The following is a 24,845-nucleotide window of genomic DNA, read 5'->3' on the forward strand; positions in this document are numbered from 1 at the left end:
TGATAGTCCATAGTTAACACTCTATAAGTCATCAGTTGACAATCAACAACACTGTTTCAACAGACAAGTAACATGCATTTAACTAACTGCCAGTAGGATATAAGGTACATCTCAAGTGTTGATCTATAGATTTGACAAAAAGTGTCGGTTGACTGTCAACATGTTTTTTGCAACAGGTTATTAACTGTTATTATTGTGCTTTATAGACTGGTATTGACTTCAGTTATCCAGTGTTCGTGATCAGTTGTGGAAAACATTTTTGCTTTATTCCCATGTCTGTTGCATATAATTAGTGGATGAATGTATGTGTTCTGTTGATTAGTTATAGACTTTCTACTGTTCTCAACAGTTTTTCACTGTAATTGGATAGTCCTAACACATGCCTACAAACGCTTAGTGGAGAATGCTGACTAAAAGTATAATGATAGTCAACTCTAGATTAGTTGACGATCGACAGATAGTCAACTAAACTCTAAAGTTGCTTATCTGTTGATCATCAACTAATGCTTAATGTAATCTTTAGTTGACATCTTGACTCTCTCAACAGATTATCAACAGATAGTCGACATGACCCTGTTGACTTTCAACTGACAGATTGATTTTGAGTAGTTGATTGTCAATTTTGAAGATGTTGACACAATCTACAGATAGTAAGGTTGAGTATTGGTTAATACGCTGTTGACTTGCTACTAAATGTCAAGTGATGACTTATAGAGTGTTAACTATGGACTATCAAAATAAAGTGTTACCAAAAAAGGTTTCACCACTTTTTTGGTTTCAATTATTATTATATTATATTATTATTAGTTTAGTTTTAGAAGCAACTTCAGCGCTAATCAAAAATACAAAATATGTCATAATTTTCAGGATTTTAACCCTTTAAATGCCATTTTGAAAACATGACATCACTGTTGTTTTTCATGATAAACACAAAGAAAATGTGTTACTTTCCATATAATACATATCTGGGGACTGGCCCTTTTTAAATCACAGTCTGTGATATGTCAAGGGTTAGCAACAAAATTGATTTTGGTGCATTATTAGTTTTTGCACAGTCAGATTTAAAATTGACTACCCTAATTAGTCATTCGGACTAAATGTGCACTGCCAAAAACTGCTATAACATTATTATAACAGATTCATATTTTCAAAACCTTTTTGGGGTTAAATCTTTCAATCAACTTCAGTCCTGATCAAATATATCACACATTAAAAGAAAAATGTCTCATCCACTCCCATTATAACCATATATTTCTGTCTGCGCTCAAAGTGAAGGAAACTTTTGAATATAGAATTAACCGTATGAATGTCGCTTGAGTGAGATACAAATGAGTTATTTATTGCTGCTGCTTCCTATTATGGAAGACAGCAGCTGGGTTACACCGATTTAATCTAGTATCCATTTGAAAAGACCAATCTAAATACAGCCTATAACCTTTGCCGAGACCAAACTTGAAAAACAACATGAAAACATAACCCTTGGCAACCAAAACCTACAACTACCATCCTAGTTTTAGTCTCCCTTTGCCTCACAACACCAGGACATCTGTGGCCACTGGGATGAAATGCTTTATAAATTATAAAATAAACTGTCAAAATACAGTTCGTTTTTATTGCGATCAGATTTTGCCGGTTTATTCATAATGTTGTAGTCTTCCTTATCATCATCTTCACATTGATTTGGAATTTTGCTTTGAGTCAAATTAAATATATTTCAATATATACACACACACACACACACACACACACACACACACACACACACACACACACACACACACACACACACACACACACACACACACACACACACACACACACACACACACACAGTACAGCACAAACAACACAAATGATCAATACTTGCATATATTTTCACTTGTAGTATTATAATAATTGAAATGCTGGTTCTTCTGGGGGTGTTCTATCCACGCTCAGCTACTGCACCGCAGCTGCCTGCACTGTACAATCGGTGGAGGACTGGGCTGTCACTCAAAAACTGAGTAGCCAATGGAGACGCACCCCTGAAAGTCCCGCCTACTCCTGGGAGGTTTGTGTCAGAATCTCAAACAAAAAGTGAAGGAGCGCAAAAGAGAAGGCTGCAGCGAGAGCAAAAGTCTGATCATTGAGAAAGAAGAAACAAGAACTGCAAACAAAAAGATATGTTAAAACAAAGAAAAAAGACGTATAGTTTACATGATTACACAAATGATTGGTTTGCAACTTATAGTTTTATTTTTGAAATTTATTTTATTTTGCTTGACTCAGTTTTTTTTCTTTTAAACTCATAGTTTTGCTTTATTCTGAGAAAGTGTTGCTTTATATTTATTATGCAAAACTAATACCATACAACTAGCTCAACTTCATGTTTTAGAACAGCAGTAAAGCTAGCATGCTAATTATGTAGCCTGTTTGCTAAAAACAACCCAAAAGAAATGTGAGAGCAGCTATAATAGATACTTTGGTGAAAGGGCTTGCTTAAAGTGAATCTTAAGAAAGTTGTCACCCAATTGTCAGCTAATTTGTAATATTGTTCTGGTTTGACATTTTGTAGGCGTATTTGCAGCCATAAAGCTTTAAAGTCACAATCTTGAAGATCTTCATTCTGTGTTTTTTCAAGGCCCCAATGGCAATAGCTACCAGGTTATTTCTGGTGTGTTCTTGGATCAAACTTTCCCTGAAATATCGCAGCAGGCTCACAATTCGTAATAAATGCAAGGGCTTTCACAAGTGGGCGAAGGCTCATAAACCATTGTGTTCAGTAGTGAATAATGCCTTAACAGAAAATCATATCAATTAAAATCTGTAAGATTGTTTCTTAAAAACTAAACCTCTCTGTAGTTATTGTATTTTACCCGGCTAGCAACTAGCTCAACCTGTTGTCTTAGTCACAGCTATAAAGCGAGCGTGCTAATTATGTAGTCTGTTTGCTAAAAACAACACCCAAAATAAACGTATTAGCAGTTTTTTAAAAGGGGTTTCTTTAAGTAACCCTGAATAAAATTGTTACCCACACCAGTGTACCTCATGAAGCTGACTGAGAGAAGCCCAGAGTGTGCGAAGCTGTCATCAAGGACAAAAAGGGGCAACTTTAAAGAATATCAAATAAAAATAATATTCTGGATTTTTTAAACACTTTTTTATTTACTAGATAATTCCATATGTGTTCTTTCGTAGTTTTGATGTCTTCAGTATTATTCTACAAAGTAGAAAACAATTAAAAAAAACAAAAAACATTGAATGAGAAGGTGTGTCCAAACTTTTGACTGGTACTGTACAGTATATGTAATTCCATGTAATCCATTCATATTTTTGACTTAGGCCTACATGTATTTAATGTTTTGTTTTTCAATGTGAAGAAAGCTGCTTTTTTTTCCAAATGTAATGCTTATCCCAAACAATGTGAGGTCTGTTCCTATTTTCCTAATTGTTTATTAAGTCAGGACAAAGTCAAGTAACCTCGTCTGGTTTCCCATCTTTTTCACAGCTGTTGAACCAGGACATAACATCTGTTTGTGTCATTTTGTGTCTCTTACATGTTTGTTTATTTAATTGAAGTCTCTTTTTATAGCTCATTTTGTCTGACCCTTTGGTCACTCTGTGTCTCTTTGGAGTTGTTTGTGTTTATGAAGTTGTTTTGTGTCAATCTCCAATTATTTTTGTCTTTGTCTTTTGTCATTTTATATATTTTTGTAGTCGATTTGTGAACAATAAAGGTTGCTTTGGGGGCCCTGATACTGTGGGCCCCTGTACTCCATAGGACTGTTCAATAATCCACCCATATCCATCACTTTCCAATTCACTGAAACACAAACCCGATCTGCACCTTTACCGTAATGACTGTAAAACTCAACAACTTAGTTTCACTTTCATTTACCTTGAAAGCACACGCCTCAGTGTGACTCTCTCTAGCTTTAGCTTTCGTTTTCCGAGGCTCACAGCTGATCTGAATTCTGCTTAGTGAGGGATCAGTCAGCTGGGACTCAGGCAGGTGTGTGACAACATGTTTTCCTGGGGGGAGGACAGTCAGAGTGGCTTCAGGCTAAAAGATGGCTCAGACACGGCCCCCCCTACAGCAGAGGGGCTCCATCATCTTCAGCTCGGGTATCATATCACGGCTCTGTCTGCGGGGCGCACTGTGCTCGCTTTCCTCAAAAGTAATGGCAACGCGTTCATCATCCCCATCACAGAGAGCCCAGCTGGGAGCAGAGTGAGAGGAAAACAGAGTGAGTGTTAGTCCAGATACTCTTCGGACTCTACGATTTATGTACACCATGTTTTACTTTTACCAGCTCAGCTCGTGTAAAAGCTGTATTAGCGGAGAAGTAGCCTACTCAGATCTTGTACTCAAGTAAAAGTAGAAGTACCAGTCAGTGGCGTAACTATCGACGGCAGGCAATACATACTTAAGGTACCAAGAGTAAAAGTACTTGTTATACAAATTGGCTCATTCCAGAATAATATATGATATGTTTTATAATGATTGATCATTAATGTGTTATCAAAGCTGGTAAAGGTATGGAGCTAATTTCCTGCCAACTAAACAGGTTTTACAAATGCCTCATGATTCACTAACAAACACAATGTGGTTTGCAAATACAAAACACCATCTACAAACTAATGCATTTAGTTTTGCCAAGAAAAAACATATCTATCGAACACACACATGCCAAGCGGCAAACTCTGGGGAAGAGCCGGGTTATGGCTAGAAAGGATCCGTCTTGTGTAAAACTCTCGCGAGAGTTTGGCTGAATGTCACGTGGCTGAATGTTTACGTTTGGCAGGCAGCCTTTCAGTTACGACCGTTAACATCAGTGGGCCACAGTATGATGATGAGAAGCTAAACTATCTATTAATTATGTCAATGACAGGGAGTGTAATTGTTGAAATAGGGTGTTAGCGGTCTTGCTGGTGTTCAAAGAAGAATGACAACACTGTAGATCACCAACACTATGGTTTATTTTTTATTCACAGGCAAGTCAACGTTGTCGCAGTAAAAGATAGCTCCTGGTGCAATAAAATGTTCCCTTGCAGTGTTTTACTATTATGTCTGATGTTTCTCTATTAATATATCTGCTGCATTAATGTGCATGTTGCATCATGTTACTGCTGTAGATGTGTTTGCGAGCCGCTCCGATTACAACGAGAGTTACAACGAGAACGTGACGTCATATTTACACTAGACGGATCCTTTCTAGCCATAACCGAAGAGCCGGGACGCCAATGCGGAAGTGCCTCAAACTGCAGTTCATCTAGTGGCCAGTAGGAGCAGTCTGCAGAAGTGAGCAATTTCCATAGACCCCAATGTTAAAATGCCCAACTTTAGAGCAGAATTAAACATGTTTACATCGTGGTTCAAAAAACCATATTCTCTGTATAGTTAGATCCCCCCTTCATGAATATGGATTGGGGGGGGTGAATCTTTTCTCAACTCATCTGTTTAATTAATATTAAGCCTTAAAGAGCCTGTGACACGATTTCCCCCCATCATCCAAACCCATCAATTTGAGTAAATATTGTCCCCTTGAAAACCGTTACTGAACTGATTTTGGATATTTGTACTTTGATAACCATTAATCTGCCCTTCAATGTTGACCATTTCCTGGATCTTCTCGGGGATTCTTCAAGTCCCGCCAAATTATGGGTGACGTCAATGCGGGCACAGCGCTCCAGCTGCACCGTTCAGGATCCCAGCATCTGCATGTAAACGCACGATGGCGCACACAGCAGCAAGCTCAGACAGCGATGACAGTTTAATTTTGAACGTGTCTGAGAGCTCATATGAGGCTGAAGGATCGGTTTATTTTGTATCTGTTAGAAGTTTAGGAATTAGGTGCGTCAATATGGGCGATCATACGGTCATGTAGCCAGTGGTGGACTGGGACTAAAAATCAGCCCGTCAGCGCAATTTACATGATGCCGTTTAGACAATATAATAATAAAGGGCGGTGCCGGCTGTCAGCGAACCGATCCGGCCTTTCTGCGCGACTATCACTCAAATGCGGGACATAGTCTCAATGTGTGGGACGCGGGACAAATAATAAAAATGCTGTGTGTGCAGTCCCGCACAGTGCGGGACACCTGGTCACCCTACACACACAGTTCTGCCCCTCACACACACACGCTTCAAATCAAGTTGCATAAATGCTTGAGCTACGTTTTTATTATAATTACTGTGAAATCTGCCTATTATGTTTTCGTCATTATTACAACAAACACACACTCTCAACTGATAACACTGGCAATGATTTTAGATGTATTAGACTATTAAAAAAATAAATCATGCTTCAAATAAGTGGGGGTACGGCGTACCCCCGCGTCCAACGCCCACTACACCACTGACTGCAACTACAAAAAGCTAGTACTTATGTTTAAACCCATCAAGGGCTCCCAAAAATGATATAGAGGAATAACCCTGATTTACAATCACAGCTTTCATTCACGTTTGTAGCCATCCATAATTCTCTTGATGATGTCTGAGGTGTTCAATGAACAAATGGATGATTTAGCATCTTTTTCTAGTTGTAACCAATCAGCTGCATCCCTTACACCTGCTGTGTTTCTGTGTTCTCTCAGAGTTTGTGAAGTTTAAAGACAAGATCAAGACTGTGAGTTGTGGAGATGATACGATCACACTGCTTTCCAAGGGAGGACAAGTTCTCTGTGTGGACAGACAGCTCGTTCCAAGGTGAGGAGCCACTGAGGTTATGCCGTCAATCAGTGTCCTGAATTTGCAAGTAAATGTATTAAATTGTGAAAATGTGTCTTCACTTGGATTCTTGTTCTCTCAGGCCTATGCAGACTTTGTGTGCAGTTTCTCAGGTCGCCTGTGGGAGCCATCATTCAGTCGCCCTGACCAAAGGTACAGTAAAGGCTGTGGTTCAGGGGGAGAGCTGTTTCCACACATTTGGTGGTCACATCGTACATGATATGCTGAGGGCCGAGACATCTCTTAGGGGTTGACGAATAACAACAGAGCCCGCCAGCTAACCAATCAGAGCAGACTGGGCTCTGGTTTCAGACAGAGGGTGAAAAGAAGTGCTGCGGCACAGGCAGTATGAGAGAAATAAAGAGCTTTTTGAACATTAAAGCATGGAGACATGTCACACTAGAGACACAAAATACTATTATGAACCTGAAAATAAGAATAATATGAACCCTTTAAATGTTATTTTATACTTTTAATGCAAATTCATACTTTTTTTAGGTTGATATAAATATTTTTTATTTTGTTTATTTTTCACTTTATATTATTTAAAAATTGAACAGCTGTCATGGAAACCGCATTTTCTCCAGGATTTATGATCATAAGGTATGGACATTAGCTCCAAAAAACGTAGTATTGGACGGTAATAATAATTACAAAACCCGTCTCTCAAAAAATCATTGATTACAAAGTAGTTTGCCAAAAAAAGGTGCATTAGGGAAGTCACAGTGTTTTCTCCACAGGTGGTCAGGTGTATACATGGGGCCAGGGCTCCAGGGGCCAGCTGGGTCTGGGGGAGAGAGACCCCAGCACCAAATACCCCCAACACCTGAATTCTCTGTCAGCGGTCCCCCTGGTGCAGGTCGCTGCAGGGGGGGGGCAGAGCTTCGCCCTCTCTGTCTCTGGAGCGGTGTTCAGCTGGGGCAGCAACCACTGTGGGCAGCTCGGCCTGGGAGACACTACAGGTACATGTCAAGTACTATTGACACAGCACTAACATTTAAAAATCTATTTATACTATTTACATTGTATTAGAACATGTTATTCTTTTTTTACAGACAGACATACACCCACTCCTGTTCATTGTCTGAACTTGAAGAAAACTACCCACATTTCCTGTGGAAAGGCCCACACTGCCACTTTGACAAAGGTTAGATTCCTGATTCTTGCCAACCTGCAGTCCTTTCTTTCTTCTGGACAGCAGACATAGTACACGTACAGAAACATAATTCAAATGTGCTCATAAAATCACACCCTTGTGCAAATGCAATAGGTTTTCAATGGCTCAGAGAACCAGAGGATACATTTTTTAAAGTAAAATGTTGTTGTTAAAAACGCACAATAAACTCAACAAACACAACAAACACAATAAATAGTCCAATATTATTTAAATATATTTCACTAGTCGTAGATATCTGCTACTTTTATACCTCCAAAAGTCTTGACATTTCATAAGTTAAACATGCTTTAACAAATTATGTTTAGCTGTTCGAGTTAAATATGACGAGCTTTAGCTAACAGATGCTTATTTTTATATCCATATATATATACAAATACAAAAAAATCACGAAAAACAAAAAGACTGGCTGCTTCGGCTAATCAGTGCTGGTCAGAGAAGTCTGAACCAAAACAGTATGATGTTAACAGCAGACTATGAATCATTGTCTAACAGGAAAAAAAAGGTCTCCTATCATGCAAAATGCACTTTCTGATGTCTTTCATACATAAATATGTGTCCCCGGTGTGTCAGGGAACTCACGCAGTGTCAAAAAGCTGCAATCAGAAACAATGCACAACGTGTTTTGGACATAATATGGTCTTTGTTTACATTAGCAAGCATCGCTAACACTCAGAGCTAACCTGTACTGGAGATAGTATGTTTAAAAAAAGCAGGAAATTAAAAAAGGAACTCAGCTTCTAATAAAGCCGCAAGAGAGAAAGCATTTGAGCTCCATACTGTTTCAGAAATAATCCTTGATGTGGTTTGGAACATGATGGCATTTAATCCGGGCAGCATTTAGCTGTATCTCCTAGAATTCTGAGCAGGCATTAGCTCCCCCTCCTCTTATTTTTTTTTTTTCAATCTAAGGACCCAGAATCAGCGTTTCTCTAACAGGGCTGAAACAGAGGGGTGTGACGGATGTCTCAAATGCATGATCTGTTTGGTATTTTGAGCAAAACACATCATAGATTTTTTTTATTTTATATTTGTATATATCTGAGTGAGACCCATAATATATTCCTAAAAATAGCATGATAGGAGATCTTTAAGGACTTTTTATGCAATACTGGAACTTCTAAGACTCCGTACCGAGAACGTCTAACACATGTATATGTACATACGTAACAATGTCTGGTTGCCTCCTCAGGACGGTGGAGTGTTTACGTTTGGCTCTGGTGAATATGGACAGCTCGGGCACAACTCATTCAGAGATGAACTACGACCTCGGCTTGTTGCAGAGCTCTGGGGGGCAAAGGTCACCAAGATCGCCTGTGGAAGGTACAAGTATATCTCACCTTTTATAAAGCAATCATGACAAAAATAATTTTCATTCAACTATTGCAAAAGGCCGGTCAAAGTGTGTTTATGTCTGTGGTGACATTAAAATGATTTGCCCTTTGCTCAGACATCACACATTGGTGTTGACGGACTCCAAGAGGGTCTACTCCTTTGGGTGTGGAGAGCAGGGGCAGCTGGGACACGGAGAGGAGAGTCATCCGTCTGTGCCGCTACCTGTTCAACTGCCACAGGGTATCTACACGGTGAAAAATAGATTAAATAATGCAAACGCAATGAATGACCTCACAGTGATTTCACCTTTATTCTGTTTTTATTACAGACACCAACGATGTAATTAAAAACATCTTTGCAGGGGAAAACTGTTCATTTGCAGTTTGCACGTCTAATGAGGTACCAGCACAATCATACAGTACAGACCATAATGGTTATGGGTTTAATCACGTTAACATTCATTCAACTGTCTTATTTTGCAGGATGTTCAGGAGGAGGCAAACACTGTAACATACTGTTTTGATCACATGATCGACAAATGGACCGCTGATTGTGATTCAAAGACTTGGAAACAGATGAAACAGTAAGTATATTAATTATATTAATACTTATAATAGTAGCCAGAAGTTATATGGACTACATGGCAGAAATGATTGATTTGGATCTGTAGCGGTGGTTAATAGTGCAATGAACTAAGATTTCAAATCTTCACAGGGAAATTCGCAGGATGTTTTCCTCTGCTTCCTGTCTGAATGCAAGCTTCCTTCAGAAAAGGTAAACACAGTACACAAACTTTATAATCGTTTATTTTTATCTGGTGAATTGTAACATTTCCTTTCAAGCTGTGCTTGTTGAATGGCTTTAGACAGGGGTTAAGTTGGGATTTGATATGTGGGGGGGCTCTGTGTGAAGGTGCGAGAGGGGGGCGGAGGTCGAGGATCTCATTATTTGAATTTCAGGGATATACACTGTGGCCCTAAAGCAACTGCTCCATTATCTGTGTCAAATGCACACATTGGTGCCACCAAATGTCACAATAAAAATAGAAAGTACTACAAATAAACTGGAATTCATTTATAATTATTAATATAAAAAAAGTTTACAAATATCCAACCTTCAAATTGCTTTTTTAATCAACACTGCTCTGCACACCTGCTCAATTCATTAGTAAATCTCACTGTAAACTATTTAATCATCACCAAATTCTGTGTGACCGATCATAACTCAGCTTTATGCAGACATACATTTAGCATGGTGTACTGGGCCGGTTTTTGGCATAGGCGACATAGGCGGTCGCATAGGGCGCCAGATCTGGGGGGGGCGCTGTGCTGGCAGCTCTGGGAGGGAAACATTTTTGACTGTTTGCGCTCATCCTAATTTTCGGCCTTGATGTAACAACATTCATAATTAAATAAATTTAACACCCTTTTCACCCCGGTTACACTTTTCATTTACCCTGTACGATGGGCGCTGATGAAAGTGGGGGGCGTTGGCTTATCAGGCGCCCGCAGCTCACAGCCAAAGTGGGTGGGTGAGAGAGAGAGAGATAAACAAATATTTCCAAGGCAATAATTGGGATAAACAGGTTTGAAATCATTTCAATGTATGCTATAGGACAGTAAACCAAAAATATCGTTTAAAACTGGAGAGATACAAAAATATGCATGAATAAATAAATAAATGTTAACTAGGTAAAATAAGATATGAATGAACAATAAAAATAAAATAAGTTACATTTATTTGTTATTGTCTATGGTAGGTTATTGGTTATGTTCACTTATTTGGTTATTAAAATGTAAACCGATCTTTTTCATATGGGTGTTTTAGAGTTGTACCCCCTAGATCTAGTCTCTAGTAATTCTGCTTAAAGTGCAACAGATTGAATGTAGCAAAAATCTCGCCTAGGGCAGCAAATTGGTTAGAGCCGGCCCTGATGGTGTAGGAAACGGGCTCCGTGAACAAGACGGGTTGGGGGTTTGGCGGTACCGCTGCAGACTCTCTCTGCACACACACACACACACACACACACACACACACACACACACACACACACACACACACACACACACACACACACACACACACACACACACACACACACACACACACACACACACACACACACACACACACACACACACACACACACACACACACACACACACACACACACACACACACACACACACACACACACACACACACACACACACACACACACACACACACACACACACACACACACACACACACACTGCTGCAGACTCTCTGCACGAAGGAGCCGCTTATCGGAGCAGAGACACACGTTCACTACGTGGAAAAACGATATCCTGTCACAGAGATCTGCTATTTTAAAGTAAAGTCAACACATATCGACCCTAAATAAAGTCTATATTAGTAACCAGAGATTTTTTTAACATATGGCTTAAACAAATGACAAATGAGCCAGGGTGATGACGTCAGAGCATCGTATGTGCCGGGGCTGAGCCCCAGACAGCCCCGGTCCAATTTAACCCCTGGCTATAGAGATGGCCATGTAGATCTGTGAATTCATCCACGACTTTATACATCCTCAACATGTATGGCTACAAAACATTTTTAAAATGCATCCTCCTCAGGATTCTAGCACAACATGGGTGCACAGACATTTACTGGAAAATAATTAATTACAAAAAGTTCCAGGAAGCAGCCAGCTACTTTGTGTTTAGCGCAACTGAGATAAACACTTAACTAAGAAGTTGATTCAGATAAAAAGACCTGCTAGCATGGATGCTGCTGCTGCATGTTAGAATACAGTCATTTCCCCTTTCCATTCATTGGACCGAGCCGAGAGCAGGAGATCGGAGGCGGGGCTTAAGCAAAACACAAGTGCGCACTCTTCATGGGCCCATATACTTTTGCTCTCGAGAGGCAGGCCGTTTTGGCTTCTTGTGCCACTGAGCAGTTTTCATAGGAACGAACGGGGTCCCGCCTCCCAAGGTATCCAGTTCTCTGGATACATCCATACTGTAAACATGTTAGCCTGCTGAAGTTAGCATTTATCTGAAAGGACCAATATGCCTAAGTAAAGTCTCACAGAAGTTTCTTTTCTTTGTTTTTATAGCAAAGATGAACATTTCCAGACTTCACCAAAGTACTGTGGCCTGAACCTGCCACTTGCACAACTTGCTTTCCAGAAACTGGTAACGAAGGACAATGTGTTTGCAGAGGTAAGGGTATTAAAGGTTTGGCTTCTTAAAGTCAAGACAAGCGTCTTTGAGCACTGGGAAAAGTGCTATAAAAATTAAATGTATTATTATTATTATTACCTTCAGTATGTTCAGTATTTGTAACTAGTAAAATTTGTATGACGAGATTAACTCTATAATTACTCTTGTCTAAAGTGTTAAGAATGACCAAAGAGTCCTGATAGGTACTTATCCCTTGCTGTGCTTCTCGAACTAACAGGTTGAGGGTGCTCTCTTGAACTTGCTCCCCTCCCTTGATAAGCAGCCAGTGGGAGTGGAGGGGTTGAGGATCTTCCTGATTCTCAATGAGCTCCTGCATGTGATCCAGAACCACAAACCTCCACTAAAGAGCATAAAGCTCGCTAAGGCGATCGCTGCTGCTATACTGAACTTGTCTGCTGGCAGCCTCCAGGTCATAGGTAACCTGACCTTTACACATCAGCAAAATATATGTTTTCATACTAACTGTTTTTGATAATGCATTACACATCAGACGTTTTTAGGTCATTGGGGTTTACATGAAGTCAAACCCCAATTTGAATACTACTTATTTTCTGAAAATGTTCTGCAATAGTCATTGAATTTATTTACATGCAACTATTACCTTCCTACAGTATAGCGCGCATTGTATTGGTGGTCACAGAGAAAGATGCATGCGTACAATCTTGCACAATTGATCTCACAGCCTATTTCGTGTTCACTGTCCTAACACTATGTCAGAGCTGCGTTAAGTTACTGCCTATGCAGATGTCAATATCTGGTGTTTCTTCACATCAAAAGCAAAAAACACATTTTTATTTTTGAAGCTGTTGGAGAAAAGTAAATGTAATTTTCACCACATTTACCCACCACCGACCATGAAATTAAGACTTCCGTTGAGATATTATGGTTTGCAGTATAGCAAGCATTTAAGAAACAAAAAGCAGAAGCTAGAGTAAGTTGTTAGATGAAGAGTTGACAACAGAATGCACTCCTCAAACTCCTCCCAAGGTAACCACATTTACGTAGCCCTGCTGTTGTGGGGACTTCTGACCCGGAAGTTCAAAGAGAACTGGATACAGCGTTGGAGGTGGATCCCCGTCCATTCCTGTAAAGGTGCTCAGCAGCACATGAAGACAAAATGACCCGACTTGAGTTCAATAATCCTCAGATCATCAGTGAACCAGGCCCAATAGAGAATGCGTTTTCCTTAAGACCCGCCTCCAATCTGCTCCGTCAGTGCAGGTTTCGTCTTAATCAAAGGAATGCAGGGAAAATAACTCTGGATTTGGCTTTTAACACATTTACAACTTTTAGGACCTAATGATTAAAAAAATTGGCAATTCAAATGTTCATTCTTGGTTTATGAAAAAAAGAAATATGCTAGGTTTGTCAACGTATGACATCTGCTCAGGTGTTTCGTGCTCACTGACGTTATGACTGCATATCTCCATGTTGTCTTCCTCAGGGGACTGGTGGTCCTCACTGCCATCCTCCACCATGAGTAAACATGTTGAGGTATGGAAGCATGCCCTCTCCGGTATCCTGTCCAACGATCCTGTTCATCGAAGCTCAGAAGTCAAAAACCTGCTACTAGTCCTCCAGTTGATGTACAACGTGAGTATCCGTTATTGGCTGAATTTTCATAAATGTCACACAGCATGAACTAGTTATCCTCCAGACTCTAACAACAAAATAAAGCTTTTAAAATGGCTGAACCTTTTACTTAATAAATGTATCACTTGTTTTAAGGTCAACCGAGGGATTGCAGAACCTCAGAAGATGCCGGAAAGTGAATTTTGTTTGTTTTTGAAAAATCCATTTTACCTTGAGGATTGGAATCTTTGGCGTTTCGGATCATTATACAAGGTAAAAAAAAAAAAAAAGAGAGAAAAGCTAAAATGTTCATTCAGAAGAGTCGTTAGTAGTAGTAGTAGACAGATAGACCACCGAGGGTAAAGCACTCACTCAAGTAGACCCACACAAACACACACAAGTCTTAAAACCATCTATCTCACCTTTTTTCCCTTTCAGAAGAATACAGAGCCACTTGTCCTTTGCAGCTTTCCGTCTGTGATGGACCTGGAGTCGAAGAAGTTTGTTTTTGACCTGAATGCTCAATTCACCAAGGTAAGTCAAGTTCTGTACCTCATAAGAATTAAGAAAAACAGTAAGTTAACACAACAGAGAGTGGGTAAAATAAGTTATGAGAAATGAAATCTGGAATTGTCCTGTATTCCAGGTGAATGATGTGACTCGTATTATAAGAGAATTTGGATTCCCTATGCCTCAAGACCTGCTTTTTGTAGTGGAGGTGAGGCGAGGATCAGTTTTGAAAGACGCCTTCGAACATCTGGCTTTCACAAATCCGAGTGACTACAAGGCTCCACTGATGGTAATATGGTGGTTTAATTCTGCGTGAAGTCACATAAAAAATCTTGCATTATTGTTTAGTGACTCTTGTATGAGCTGCTGTATCATTTCTTTGCCTTTCGTCTTGTAGGTTTATTATGATGGAAATTTGCCCTACTGGGACGATTTTTATGGCTACGTGAAAGACTTTTTTTACGAAGTGTTTCACGAGATGGTTTCAGCTGAAACCGGAATGTTCATGTACAATGACTCCAAGACACTGGCATGGTTCCCATCCAAAGTAAGATGATAAGTATGCAATGATAAAAAGGATCCAATGACCACAAAAATTATTATCATCCTGGTATTTCTCCACTTTTCTGTTAAACATTGTCTCTCCTAACAACACCAGGCAGCACCAGAGGACCAGAGGTACCTACACTTTGGGGTTCTGTGTGGATTGGCCTTGTACAACAAGTGTATCATTCACTTACCCTTCCCACTGGCTATGTTCAAGAAGCTGCTGGGTGTGAAGCCTTCACTGGGGGACATGATGGAATTCAGCCCCTGTGTTGGAGAGTAAGGGAATTCATTTAAATCCCACACATTTTGAGTTTGACGTGCATATCTTTGGTCAGAATATACATTACATTGTAAAGTATTTTTAAAAGCTGAAATGTAATTCCTTTTATCGTGTTTCAAGGAGCCTGAAGAACATTCTGGAAGAATACACAGATGATGAAATAGAAATCCTCAACATGGATTTCTCAGTATGTGTTTTACAGTCTTCATCCTCTTTCTGATCCGAAAACAGATATTTATTTCCCAAAGCAGTGATTTCACCTTTTTCTGTTGATCACCAGATCAACTGGGATGGAACAAACGTTGACCTTGATCCTCACAATCCTGAGAAGCCTTTGACAGGTCAAAATAGGTAAGAGCAATGAAAGCATTTCTTTGACTTCCTTGCGTGTTTTGTTTTTCATCAGATTACAATCTTAAATACTATGGAAGTCAACATCTTGGGTTTTATATATAAGCTTTACATTTCACCGGACATTACACGCCCAAGTTTGACCTTGGCATCATTTGTGTTTGCTAGTGTCACTCAACTATACGCGCTGGCGAGGAGGTGAAACTTATGTCCATGTAGATACCAACAACAACAAACAACAATTAACATATATTTATTTGATTTAATTGTAATATACAGTTGCAAGAAAAAGTATGTGAACCCTTTGGAACTTCCTGGATTTCTGCATAAATTGGTCATAAAATGTGTTCTGATCTTCATCTACGTCACAACAATAGACAACCACAGTCTGCTTAAGCTAAAACCACACAAACAATTATATGTTTTTATGTTTTTATTGAACACACCATGTAAACATTCGCAGTGCAGGGTGGAAAAAGTATGTGAACCCTTGGATTTAATAAGTGGTTGACCCTCCTTTGGCAGCAATAACCTCAACCAAACGTTTCCTATAGTTGTATATCAGACCTGCACAACGGTCAGGAGGAATTTTGGACCATTCCTCTTTACAAAACTGTTTCCGTTCAGCAATATTCTTGGGATGTCTGGTGTGAATCGCTCTCTTGAGGTCATGCCACAGCATCTCAATTGGGTTGTGGTCAGGACTCTGACTGGGCCACTCCAGAAGGCCTATTTTCTTCTGTTGAAGCCATTCTGTTGTTGATTTACTTCTGTGCTTTGGGTCGTTGTCCTGTTGCATCACCCATCTTCTGTTGAGCTTCAATTGGTGGACAGATGGCCTTAAGTTCTCCAGCAAAATGTCTTGATAAACTTGAGAATTCATTTTTCCGTCGATGATGGCAATCTGTCCAGGCCCTGAGGCAGCAAAGCAGCCCCAAACCATGATGCTCCCTCCACCATACTTCACAGTTGGGATGAGGTTTTGATGTTGGTGTGCTGTGCCTTTTTTTCTCCACACATAGCGTTGTGTGTTCCTTCCAAACAACTCAACTTTGTTGAATATGTTGCCAGTCGTGCTGTGGAACATCCAGGTGCTCTTTTGCAAACTTCAAACGTGCAGCAATGTTTTTTCTGGACAGCAGTGGCTTCCTCCATTTTATGACCAACTTATGCAGAAATCCAGGTAATTCCAAAGGGTTCACATACTTTTTCTTGGAACTGTCTGTATCAGAATGATGCCGAAATAACAACATACTGATACAGGTTAGATAAAACCATGAATTCATGCTTTTCAAGTGTGCTTCCAAGACGGCAGACTAAAAACGTTTACAATGTATGTTTTCGAATCGATCAGGCTAAGCTAAGCTACCGTTATAGCCGCGTCGTTCGTTTGATTACGCCACCCAGGGCAAATTCGCATTTATCCGCATCTTCACATTGACCTTACATGTTCTGTAGCCGTGCAAAAGTTGCTTCTTATCCAGTGTGAACGCACCATAAGGCTTATATTGTAGAGAACTATGAAAGAAGATACATGACTTTTATTGCCTGCCTTTCATTGGGTTTATCTGAGATTTTTCCTTTATTATAAAATCAAATTGTAGGGCAAAAAACTAAAACAATAAGCTTAAAGATACCATGTAACTTTGTACACAGAATTTCTCTTCAATCATTGCTTTTACCTGCTAGGAAATACCTTTAAAAATCTAATCATTTATTTCTGCCGCTAACCCGTAAAACGATATTTACATTACATTACATGTCACTTGTTAGACGCTTTTATCCAAAGTACATACTCAGTACTGTGGAAAATCCCCACAGGAGCAATTTGGGGTGAAGTGTCTCAGGGACACAACGACATGCTGACTGCAGTGGGGTTTGAACCTGTTCAGCGAACTAAGTTCAGCGCACTATCCCACTGAGCCACAGCCTCCCTATCTAATACATTGATTGATTCATTTACATCAGTCTTGGTATGTGTAACACTATAATCAGCACCGGCTCAGTCTCATCTTAATCAGGCTAAAGAAAATGATATCCTCCTATCAGAGCATAGTTTGACAGGATCTGAGCCTGATCTTGTTGACTTGTAACTTGAATCTGCTGAACAGGAAGGAGTATGTGGAAGCCTACGTGAACCATGCCTTCAACACATCAGTGGAAGGTGTGTTTCAGAAGTTCAAGCGGGGCTTCTTCCAGGTGTGTGACCAGAACTTGGTGAAGCTGTTCCGACCACGGGAGCTGCAGGATGTGCTGGTGGGCAAAGACTTCAATGACTGGGCCAGGCTGAAACAGGTACAGTCCAAAACAAGAGCTACTCGTGTTCTAGTTTAAACCTGTCCCATCCTTTTGTGCTTTATTTGAATACTACAACAGTCTATGTAAGAAGTATTTGTCTGTTTCACTGTATTTAGGTCACAGTTTATGAGGGGGAGTACGACACGACCCCTCTACACCCCACCATACAGATGTTTTGGGAGGTTTTTGATGATCTAACGGAGGTTCAGAAGAAAGCTTTCCTTTGTAAGTGTTTTACCTGATTTTAATAGATCAAAACGATGAGAAATTATAATTTTCATGAAGCAATAATGTAGATGGTTCATGAAAGTTTTACATTTACTATGTACACTGAGTATCTGGTAAGTTATGTAACTGGTGGTTGCTTGGAGTCAATAACACTTCTTATAGTTGCTTTAAAATCTTCTAATGAGCCACTATAAATTGGTTTAGGAATTAGTCCTAAAACCCGGAAAGACTTACTCCACATCTTACAGGCTTCTTATCAATTCTGGTTCCTTTGTCTTGTCACAACTCCTGTGTCAAATAAATTGCAGTTGTTAAAAAGTGTCCAAATGAGACTACTTCATCTATTTCCGTCAAATATTAGCCACCTTTAGCTTATCGGTGGTGATGCACAGCATGTGACCATCATGTACTTTGTATAGCCTAATTAGCTTTTTACTTCTGGCAAATGTCCTAAACTTCTATATGTCATATAAATGGCGGTTGCTAACAAGGGACTAAATACATTTCTCAGCGTCATTACGCCAACACAAATCCGCTTTTAGCTTAGCAGTGTTGATGCAGAGCCATGTAACTTTGATGTCGTTTATAGCAATATGTTTATTATATATAATTATTTCTGCTGTTACATTTAAATCTTCAAGTTGTGTTGATATGTAGAGATTATCCTGCCGAACAGAACATGTTAAGTATCATAAACATGTGTTGGCCAAAAAGCTAATTTTCTGCAATATATCAAAATTCAATGGGAAAATCCCAAGCCCCCAAAAATACTTCATCACTGCACCACTCTATTGAGCGGGAATACACACAGCCTGTAGGAGCCATTTTATGGGTGTTGTTGGTGTCTCAGTTTATTTAATTTATATGTATAGTGCAATATTATTTTCAACACTTTGAGATCTACCTACAGGCCCAATCTGTGTCGCGAGCGCGAGGGGGGGGGGGGGGGGGGAGAATGTGCTAGTGGAGTAAACGGTAGATAAACTGCGGCACATTTGCGCTTCAGATGAGGAGGTGAGGCCCCCTCATAACTGCATTTACCCGTATGGCACAATACAACTCAGACTGGCTTACCTGTACGTCAATCAAGTGGCAAATGCCATAGTAAGGATGGATGATAGGCTAACTTTAAAACATTTTTTAAAAATGTATTTAAATTAAAACATTTCAATGCCATGCGATCTACCCACATACCTTTGCGATCGACCGGTCGATCGCGATCGACGTAATGGGCACCCCTGCTCTAAACCCTCCTGTGAATTAATGGCAAAGGATATAGAACATTGGAACAGTTAAAATTGCCATTACACAGTCCAAAACAATAAGCAACTGCGGGTCTAAAGGGCAACAAAGGTATTTTATTGAGAAAAGTTATCAACTAGAAATTGACTCTCAAACTTAAAAATGTAACTTAATTGAAAGTTTGAGGGGAATACTTTGATGATTTGCTGTCAAAAAGATATTCTGCTCCCTCATTTTTACCAGATGTTTTATTGGCCGGTGTGTCCATAATCTTCTCACTTAAATAAACGTTCTACATTCAGTTGCGAACCCGACCTTAAAGGAAGGCACAGCAAGGCACAATTAAACTAAATTAATTTAACATTCAGGTCTGATTTATAGGAAGAGCAGTTTAAAAGTGACTAACTCACTGATTACCACTTCTCCCTCCACCAGGCTTTGTGACCGGATTTGAAAGGGTGCCTATTCTTGACCTGGAGAAGTTCAAGATGAAAATCAAACATCCAGAGGTCCAAGGCCCCCCTGACCAGTTCTACCCCAAAGCACATACGTGTTACTCGGACCTGATGCTGCCCTTGTACTCAACCAAAGAGATCATGCACACCAGGCTGACCGAGGCTCTGAGCAGCAACAAAATCATCTTCAAAGAAGCTGGGGCTGAACTCTGATGGTGTCTGGTCTGAACAGAAGACTTAACATTGTCATACAGCACTTTGTAAACCAAGAAGCAGCCTTTGTAGTATTGCTAATATACCTGTTTCTTAACAAACTGTATGGCTGGGAAATTATTGATACATAGGATGTATTGTGTGGTGGGTTAACATCAGAAATCCTTCCCTAATAGCAAAAACGCTGTTATATATACTCCATTTTTATTTGTATGTATATATGCATATTTCAGAAAAACGCCCTATGTACATATTTAAGTATTACATGATCTTCTAAGATAAATAACGGTGTGACTTTTTTGTATTATTTTGGTAAGTTAACCATGTAACAAATGTTACATACAACATGTTTAAACATAATACTCCTTTGTGTTCTGGAGAATTTTATTGTTGAGTTAAGTTTTTCAAAACCTTAATATAGGAATAATTTGTTAATTTCCATTATACTGTATGTTGATGCAATAAAAATGACTTCCTACTGTGCTCCTCGGCTGTTGAATAACTGCTAAAACATACACATCTTAAGATATAACACTGTACTGTGGAACTGGTTTATTTACTGCAGAATCTCCTCTTATATAATTTACTGGGAAATAATCACCTCATACATTATGTTAGGTCATATTTGTATGCATAAAAATGACCTTTAATCTTTGATGATTGGGTGTGAAAACTCTACCTACCCTCATACTCAGTTTAGCGGTAAAGCAGTAGGCCTATTCGACAATTGTTGATTGCTAATTTACCAAGCCCAATGTTATTTTGAACTAAGTATTGAGAATTAGTTTCTTCCATATTGACTAAACAAACGTATAACTAGAAAGGAATTGTCAAACACAATGTGATTACTAAATATCAATTTTTCTCTCATTACCCCCCCCCCCCCCCTCTCTCAAGGTGTTTGGCTCTTTCCAGGTGGAACAATTACTTTATGGGACTGTATCTCGAAGGTATAAATATATTTGTAAACTGTTGATGCATTGCTCTGAGTTATCTTTTCACCAACTATTTTAAGGAAACAAGTTTATTTATTTTTGCTCTTTTCCTTACTTAATTGCAGCGATGGGAAGTAACTAAGTAGCCTACATTTACTCAAGGACTGTACTTTTGAGATAATTGTCCTTTACTTGAGTATTTCAATGTTATGCTACTTTGTTTTCTTATACTCCACTACATGTATTTAATACCTAATTTAGTTAATTTGCAGATTTTGATTAATAAGTGTGCTGGAGGCTGATGCGTTGACTGGGACAGATGGAAAGATGAGACTGAAGAATCTGCGAGGAACGAACTAGGGGCAGAGAAATAATCATATTTTCACCCTTTAATTGCCAGACGAAGAAGAAATCTATTGGAAAAATTATTATTATTTTTGACTGACCACACAGTTTTGTTTTTATGAGCTTCTACCAACTGGTCGTGCTGGCCTTGGCAAAAGTTCATTTTCAACAATCATCATACAGTACAGTATTTGTATGCATCAAACTCAAATAAAACACAAATACATTTTTTTCTCACCATAAGAGGCCAACAAGAGTGACAGGGTGTGTCACTTTGCTGAAGGATAGACCAGCTATCCAGGATAGTCTCTAAAGATTTCCCAAGGGGTAAAAGCTGCTGCTGAGTACTGACTGAAAGTAGTGCTGATATCATGTCTACCATATCCTCTTGAAATAATCTGTCCAACAATATAAGTCTAATGACACATTTTTATTTAAGATGCATTCTTGTAGGGAGGGGAATTTGAATGAGAATACCTGAAAAAGTACTTGTTGGTGTAATTAAATGAGTATACTGAGTCAAACAGTATCACTCTCATTAAGAATGTATGGCAGAAAATCGTTTTATCTATCATCAAAGATAGCAGACAACATGCATTATTGTACTCAGGAGGGGAGTTTGACAGAGGATCACTCAAAAACTACACAGTCAAAGTACTCTAAATAGTATTTATCAATCCTCAACTTCCAAGCTGTTTTAATATAGTTTTGAAGAAAAAACCCTCGATGCTGACTTGACCACGCAAACGGGAAATACGGCCGCATCGATCCAGCAGTGTCAGCAGCATCAGACAGAGAGATACTCATACTTTATAAGATAGGGATTCATGGCTGACATTGCAAGACAGACAGATCGTGAGACCGACAGACGCGCACATACATTCGCATACTCATACGCACACACACACACACACACACACACACACACACACACACACACACACACACACACACACACACACACACACACACACACACACACACACACACACACACACACACACACACACACACACACACACACACACACACACACACACACACACACACACACACACACACACACACACACACACACACACACACACACACACACACACACACACACACACACACACACACACACACACACACACACACACACACACACACACAGAGAAGACTGCCGTCTTCTGTATGTTTTGCATAGCCATATATTCAATGTATTTTTGTCCAAACACGCACTGCGACTCTATAGAGCTCCTGCGGTCACGTGACTTTTGGTTATCAGCCACCATTTTGGCAGTAAACATGACGACCGGCGCCAGCGTTTTCCTACCGTGCGAGTATACATCTCATTTTAATTCAAGTGAAATTCGGCTTTATAGTACAAAATTAGAAAGATTAAATATAAGCGACCCATAGAATGCACCCGGTGTGCTTTTCAAGAGCATAACCTCCTGCTCTGAAGACGATGTACCCGACTTGCGCTACGCGGACATCCACAGCTATCTTGTAAGCTTTCCATCAGTGTACTCAGGAGACTCCCTCAGAGCTTACAAAAGCTTGGAGGCTTACAAATGGTGTCAGTCCGGCTTCGTAAACAACATTCAACTGTGGAGTCTTACATCCAAAAACTTCGGCATCATCACTGCAAGGGTAAGTATTAAATTATTCCAGTTTGATAGGCAGTGTCACGTTAGCATTGTTTGTTTATTAGCTTGTCTAGCTACGGCAGTGTCACGTTAGCATGTTTGTTTATTAGCTTGGATAGCTACTGCAGTGCGTCTGAAACTAGTTTGTATTTTTGCTTTTTGAAAACTTTTTGTAGCATTGTACTGTATTCCTTCACCCACCTGATATGAAGTGATCACTGCATAAGCGAAAGCAAACGGCCGGGGGGTCCCATCTTTCAGTCTTGTTCAGACGGCTCCTGGCTCTTTTAATCGCTGCGATCCACTTTTCCCTCCTCTCCGCGTCTTTTGGAATGCGATAATAAGATACACCTTTCTTCTTCCCACGCCTATTTGTGCAACCTGGTGCACAGCAGTTATCCACCATCCTCGACAGTCTGCCAGTGCCTGCCAATGAATTTACTGACGCGATTACTGCCAAAATGGCTGCCCCCTTCGTTTCTCGTCACGTGACCAGCATATGTGACATCATCCGCAGGAGCTCTATAGGCAAAGAGTGTGAACCTTTATTTTTAAGAGTACGGCGCAAGCATAGGGCAAACTAGCCAATCAGAAGAAAGGAGGCACTGGAGACCCACTCACCTATGGAAACGAAACATTGAGTGGTATAGCCTACTTGTGTTAACAGTAAGAACAGAAAAACGAAAAAAATTGCTGAATTTCCGTTTTTTTTAAAAAAACGACCCGTTTCTGTTTTATTATTAGTTTCAATTAGAACTAAAAAACAAACGGTTTTACGGTTGCTAACATTATATTATACGTTACAGCAGTGACCACCAACTGGCGGCCCGCGGGCCACATCCGGCCCGCCAGACATTCTCATCCGGCCTGCACGACGGGGGTGACTGTGGCGTTGGCGGAGTGGTTACTGCGTTTTTTACAACGTCTCGTGAGTAAGGTGCAGTACCGGAGTCCAACAGAGAGGCAGCAGCTGCAGGTCAGTAGACTGCGTACTGCGAAACCTTCCCTGCCTTGAAGAAGAATGTATCCTTCGTTGTGAACAGCGCCATATAGAGAGAATACATTACATTCTATTACATGGCTCTGGTTGTGAAGAGTCTGGTTAATGCGCTCCGCACCACAGCAGTAGCCCCGCTGCGACATAGCCCAACAGAGAGGCAGGGGCTGCGGGACAGTAGCCTAGAAGCAGGGTTGGGTTGTAACGGAATACATGTAACGGCGTTACGTAATCAGAATACAAAAATCTAGTAGGCTATCTGTATTCAGCTGGCGTTACATTTGAAAAACGAGTAATCTGATTACAGTTACTTTCGTAAATCTGAAGTGAATACATTTTGGAATATTTATTGGAATTATTGGTGGAAAAGTTTCCTCACAAAATGTAATATTCATTACCCGCAGAACTGTATGCACACTGCACAGCGCTGCAGCATGTCTGAGCGAGAGAGAGAGATGCAGGGTGTCTGTGAGGCCCCACCCCCGCACGCAGATGAGAGAGAGACATCTCTTTTAAAATATATTGAAAGTTAGAAACGGAGATGGTTAGATAAAATGTGCAAGATAACGTTTATGTAGCATTTATTTATTGTCGAAATGATGACATTTCATAACGGGATCAAATCAAAGTGAATGGCCTGCTGCTGCTGAATGCATGGGGCTAGTGACTGGAAAACGTTTTAAAAGTTATTACATCGTTTCAGATAATAAATAATTATGATAATTCATTCTATTTAGGGGCGCCTTTCAAAGCACCCAAGGACACCTTATAATCCATAACATATTCAA

At 39.9% G+C, this 24,845-nt stretch overlaps 1 protein-coding gene across 1 annotated transcript; it reads left to right on the plus strand.

Annotated features, from left to right (window-relative positions):
• The first annotated feature begins 3,944 nt into the window (after positions 1 to 3,944).
• Positions 3,945 to 20,629, plus strand: LOC307044402 (E3 ISG15--protein ligase HERC5-like). Its single transcript, XM_079689589.1, has 23 exons — positions 3,945 to 4,226; positions 6,577 to 6,688; positions 6,792 to 6,862; positions 7,450 to 7,671; positions 7,765 to 7,856; positions 9,076 to 9,206; positions 9,334 to 9,458; positions 9,547 to 9,617; positions 9,701 to 9,801; positions 9,933 to 9,992; positions 12,322 to 12,427; positions 12,666 to 12,864; positions 13,893 to 14,041; positions 14,177 to 14,293; positions 14,459 to 14,554; positions 14,667 to 14,819; positions 14,928 to 15,077; positions 15,189 to 15,355; positions 15,480 to 15,546; positions 15,640 to 15,710; positions 17,822 to 18,005; positions 18,125 to 18,233; positions 19,914 to 20,629. Exons 1-23 carry the CDS (start codon positions 4,004 to 4,006, stop codon positions 20,144 to 20,146), a joined length of 3,009 nt encoding a protein of 1,002 aa, XP_079545715.1. The 5' UTR covers positions 3,945 to 4,003; the 3' UTR covers positions 20,147 to 20,629.
• Positions 20,630 to 24,845: the final 4,216 nt, after the last annotated feature.

The sequence above is a fragment of the Notothenia rossii genome (assembly GCF_949606895.1).
Source record: "Notothenia rossii genome assembly, chromosome: 1".
NCBI lineage: Eukaryota > Metazoa > Chordata > Actinopteri > Perciformes > Nototheniidae > Notothenia > Notothenia rossii.

Excerpts from the sequence above, each read along its gene's own strand:
- LOC307044402 (XM_079689589.1), top strand. The coding sequence starts at position 4,004 with ATGTTTTCCTGGGGGGAGGACAGTCAGAGTGGCTTCAGGCTAAAAGAT. Across the intron at positions 12,865-13,892 it reads TGGCAGCCTCCAGGTCATAG|GGGACTGGTGGTCCTCACTG; the intron begins GTAACCTGACCT and ends TGTCTTCCTCAG. Across the intron at positions 18,006-18,124 it reads ACTGGGCCAGGCTGAAACAG|GTCACAGTTTATGAGGGGGA; the intron begins GTACAGTCCAAA and ends CACTGTATTTAG.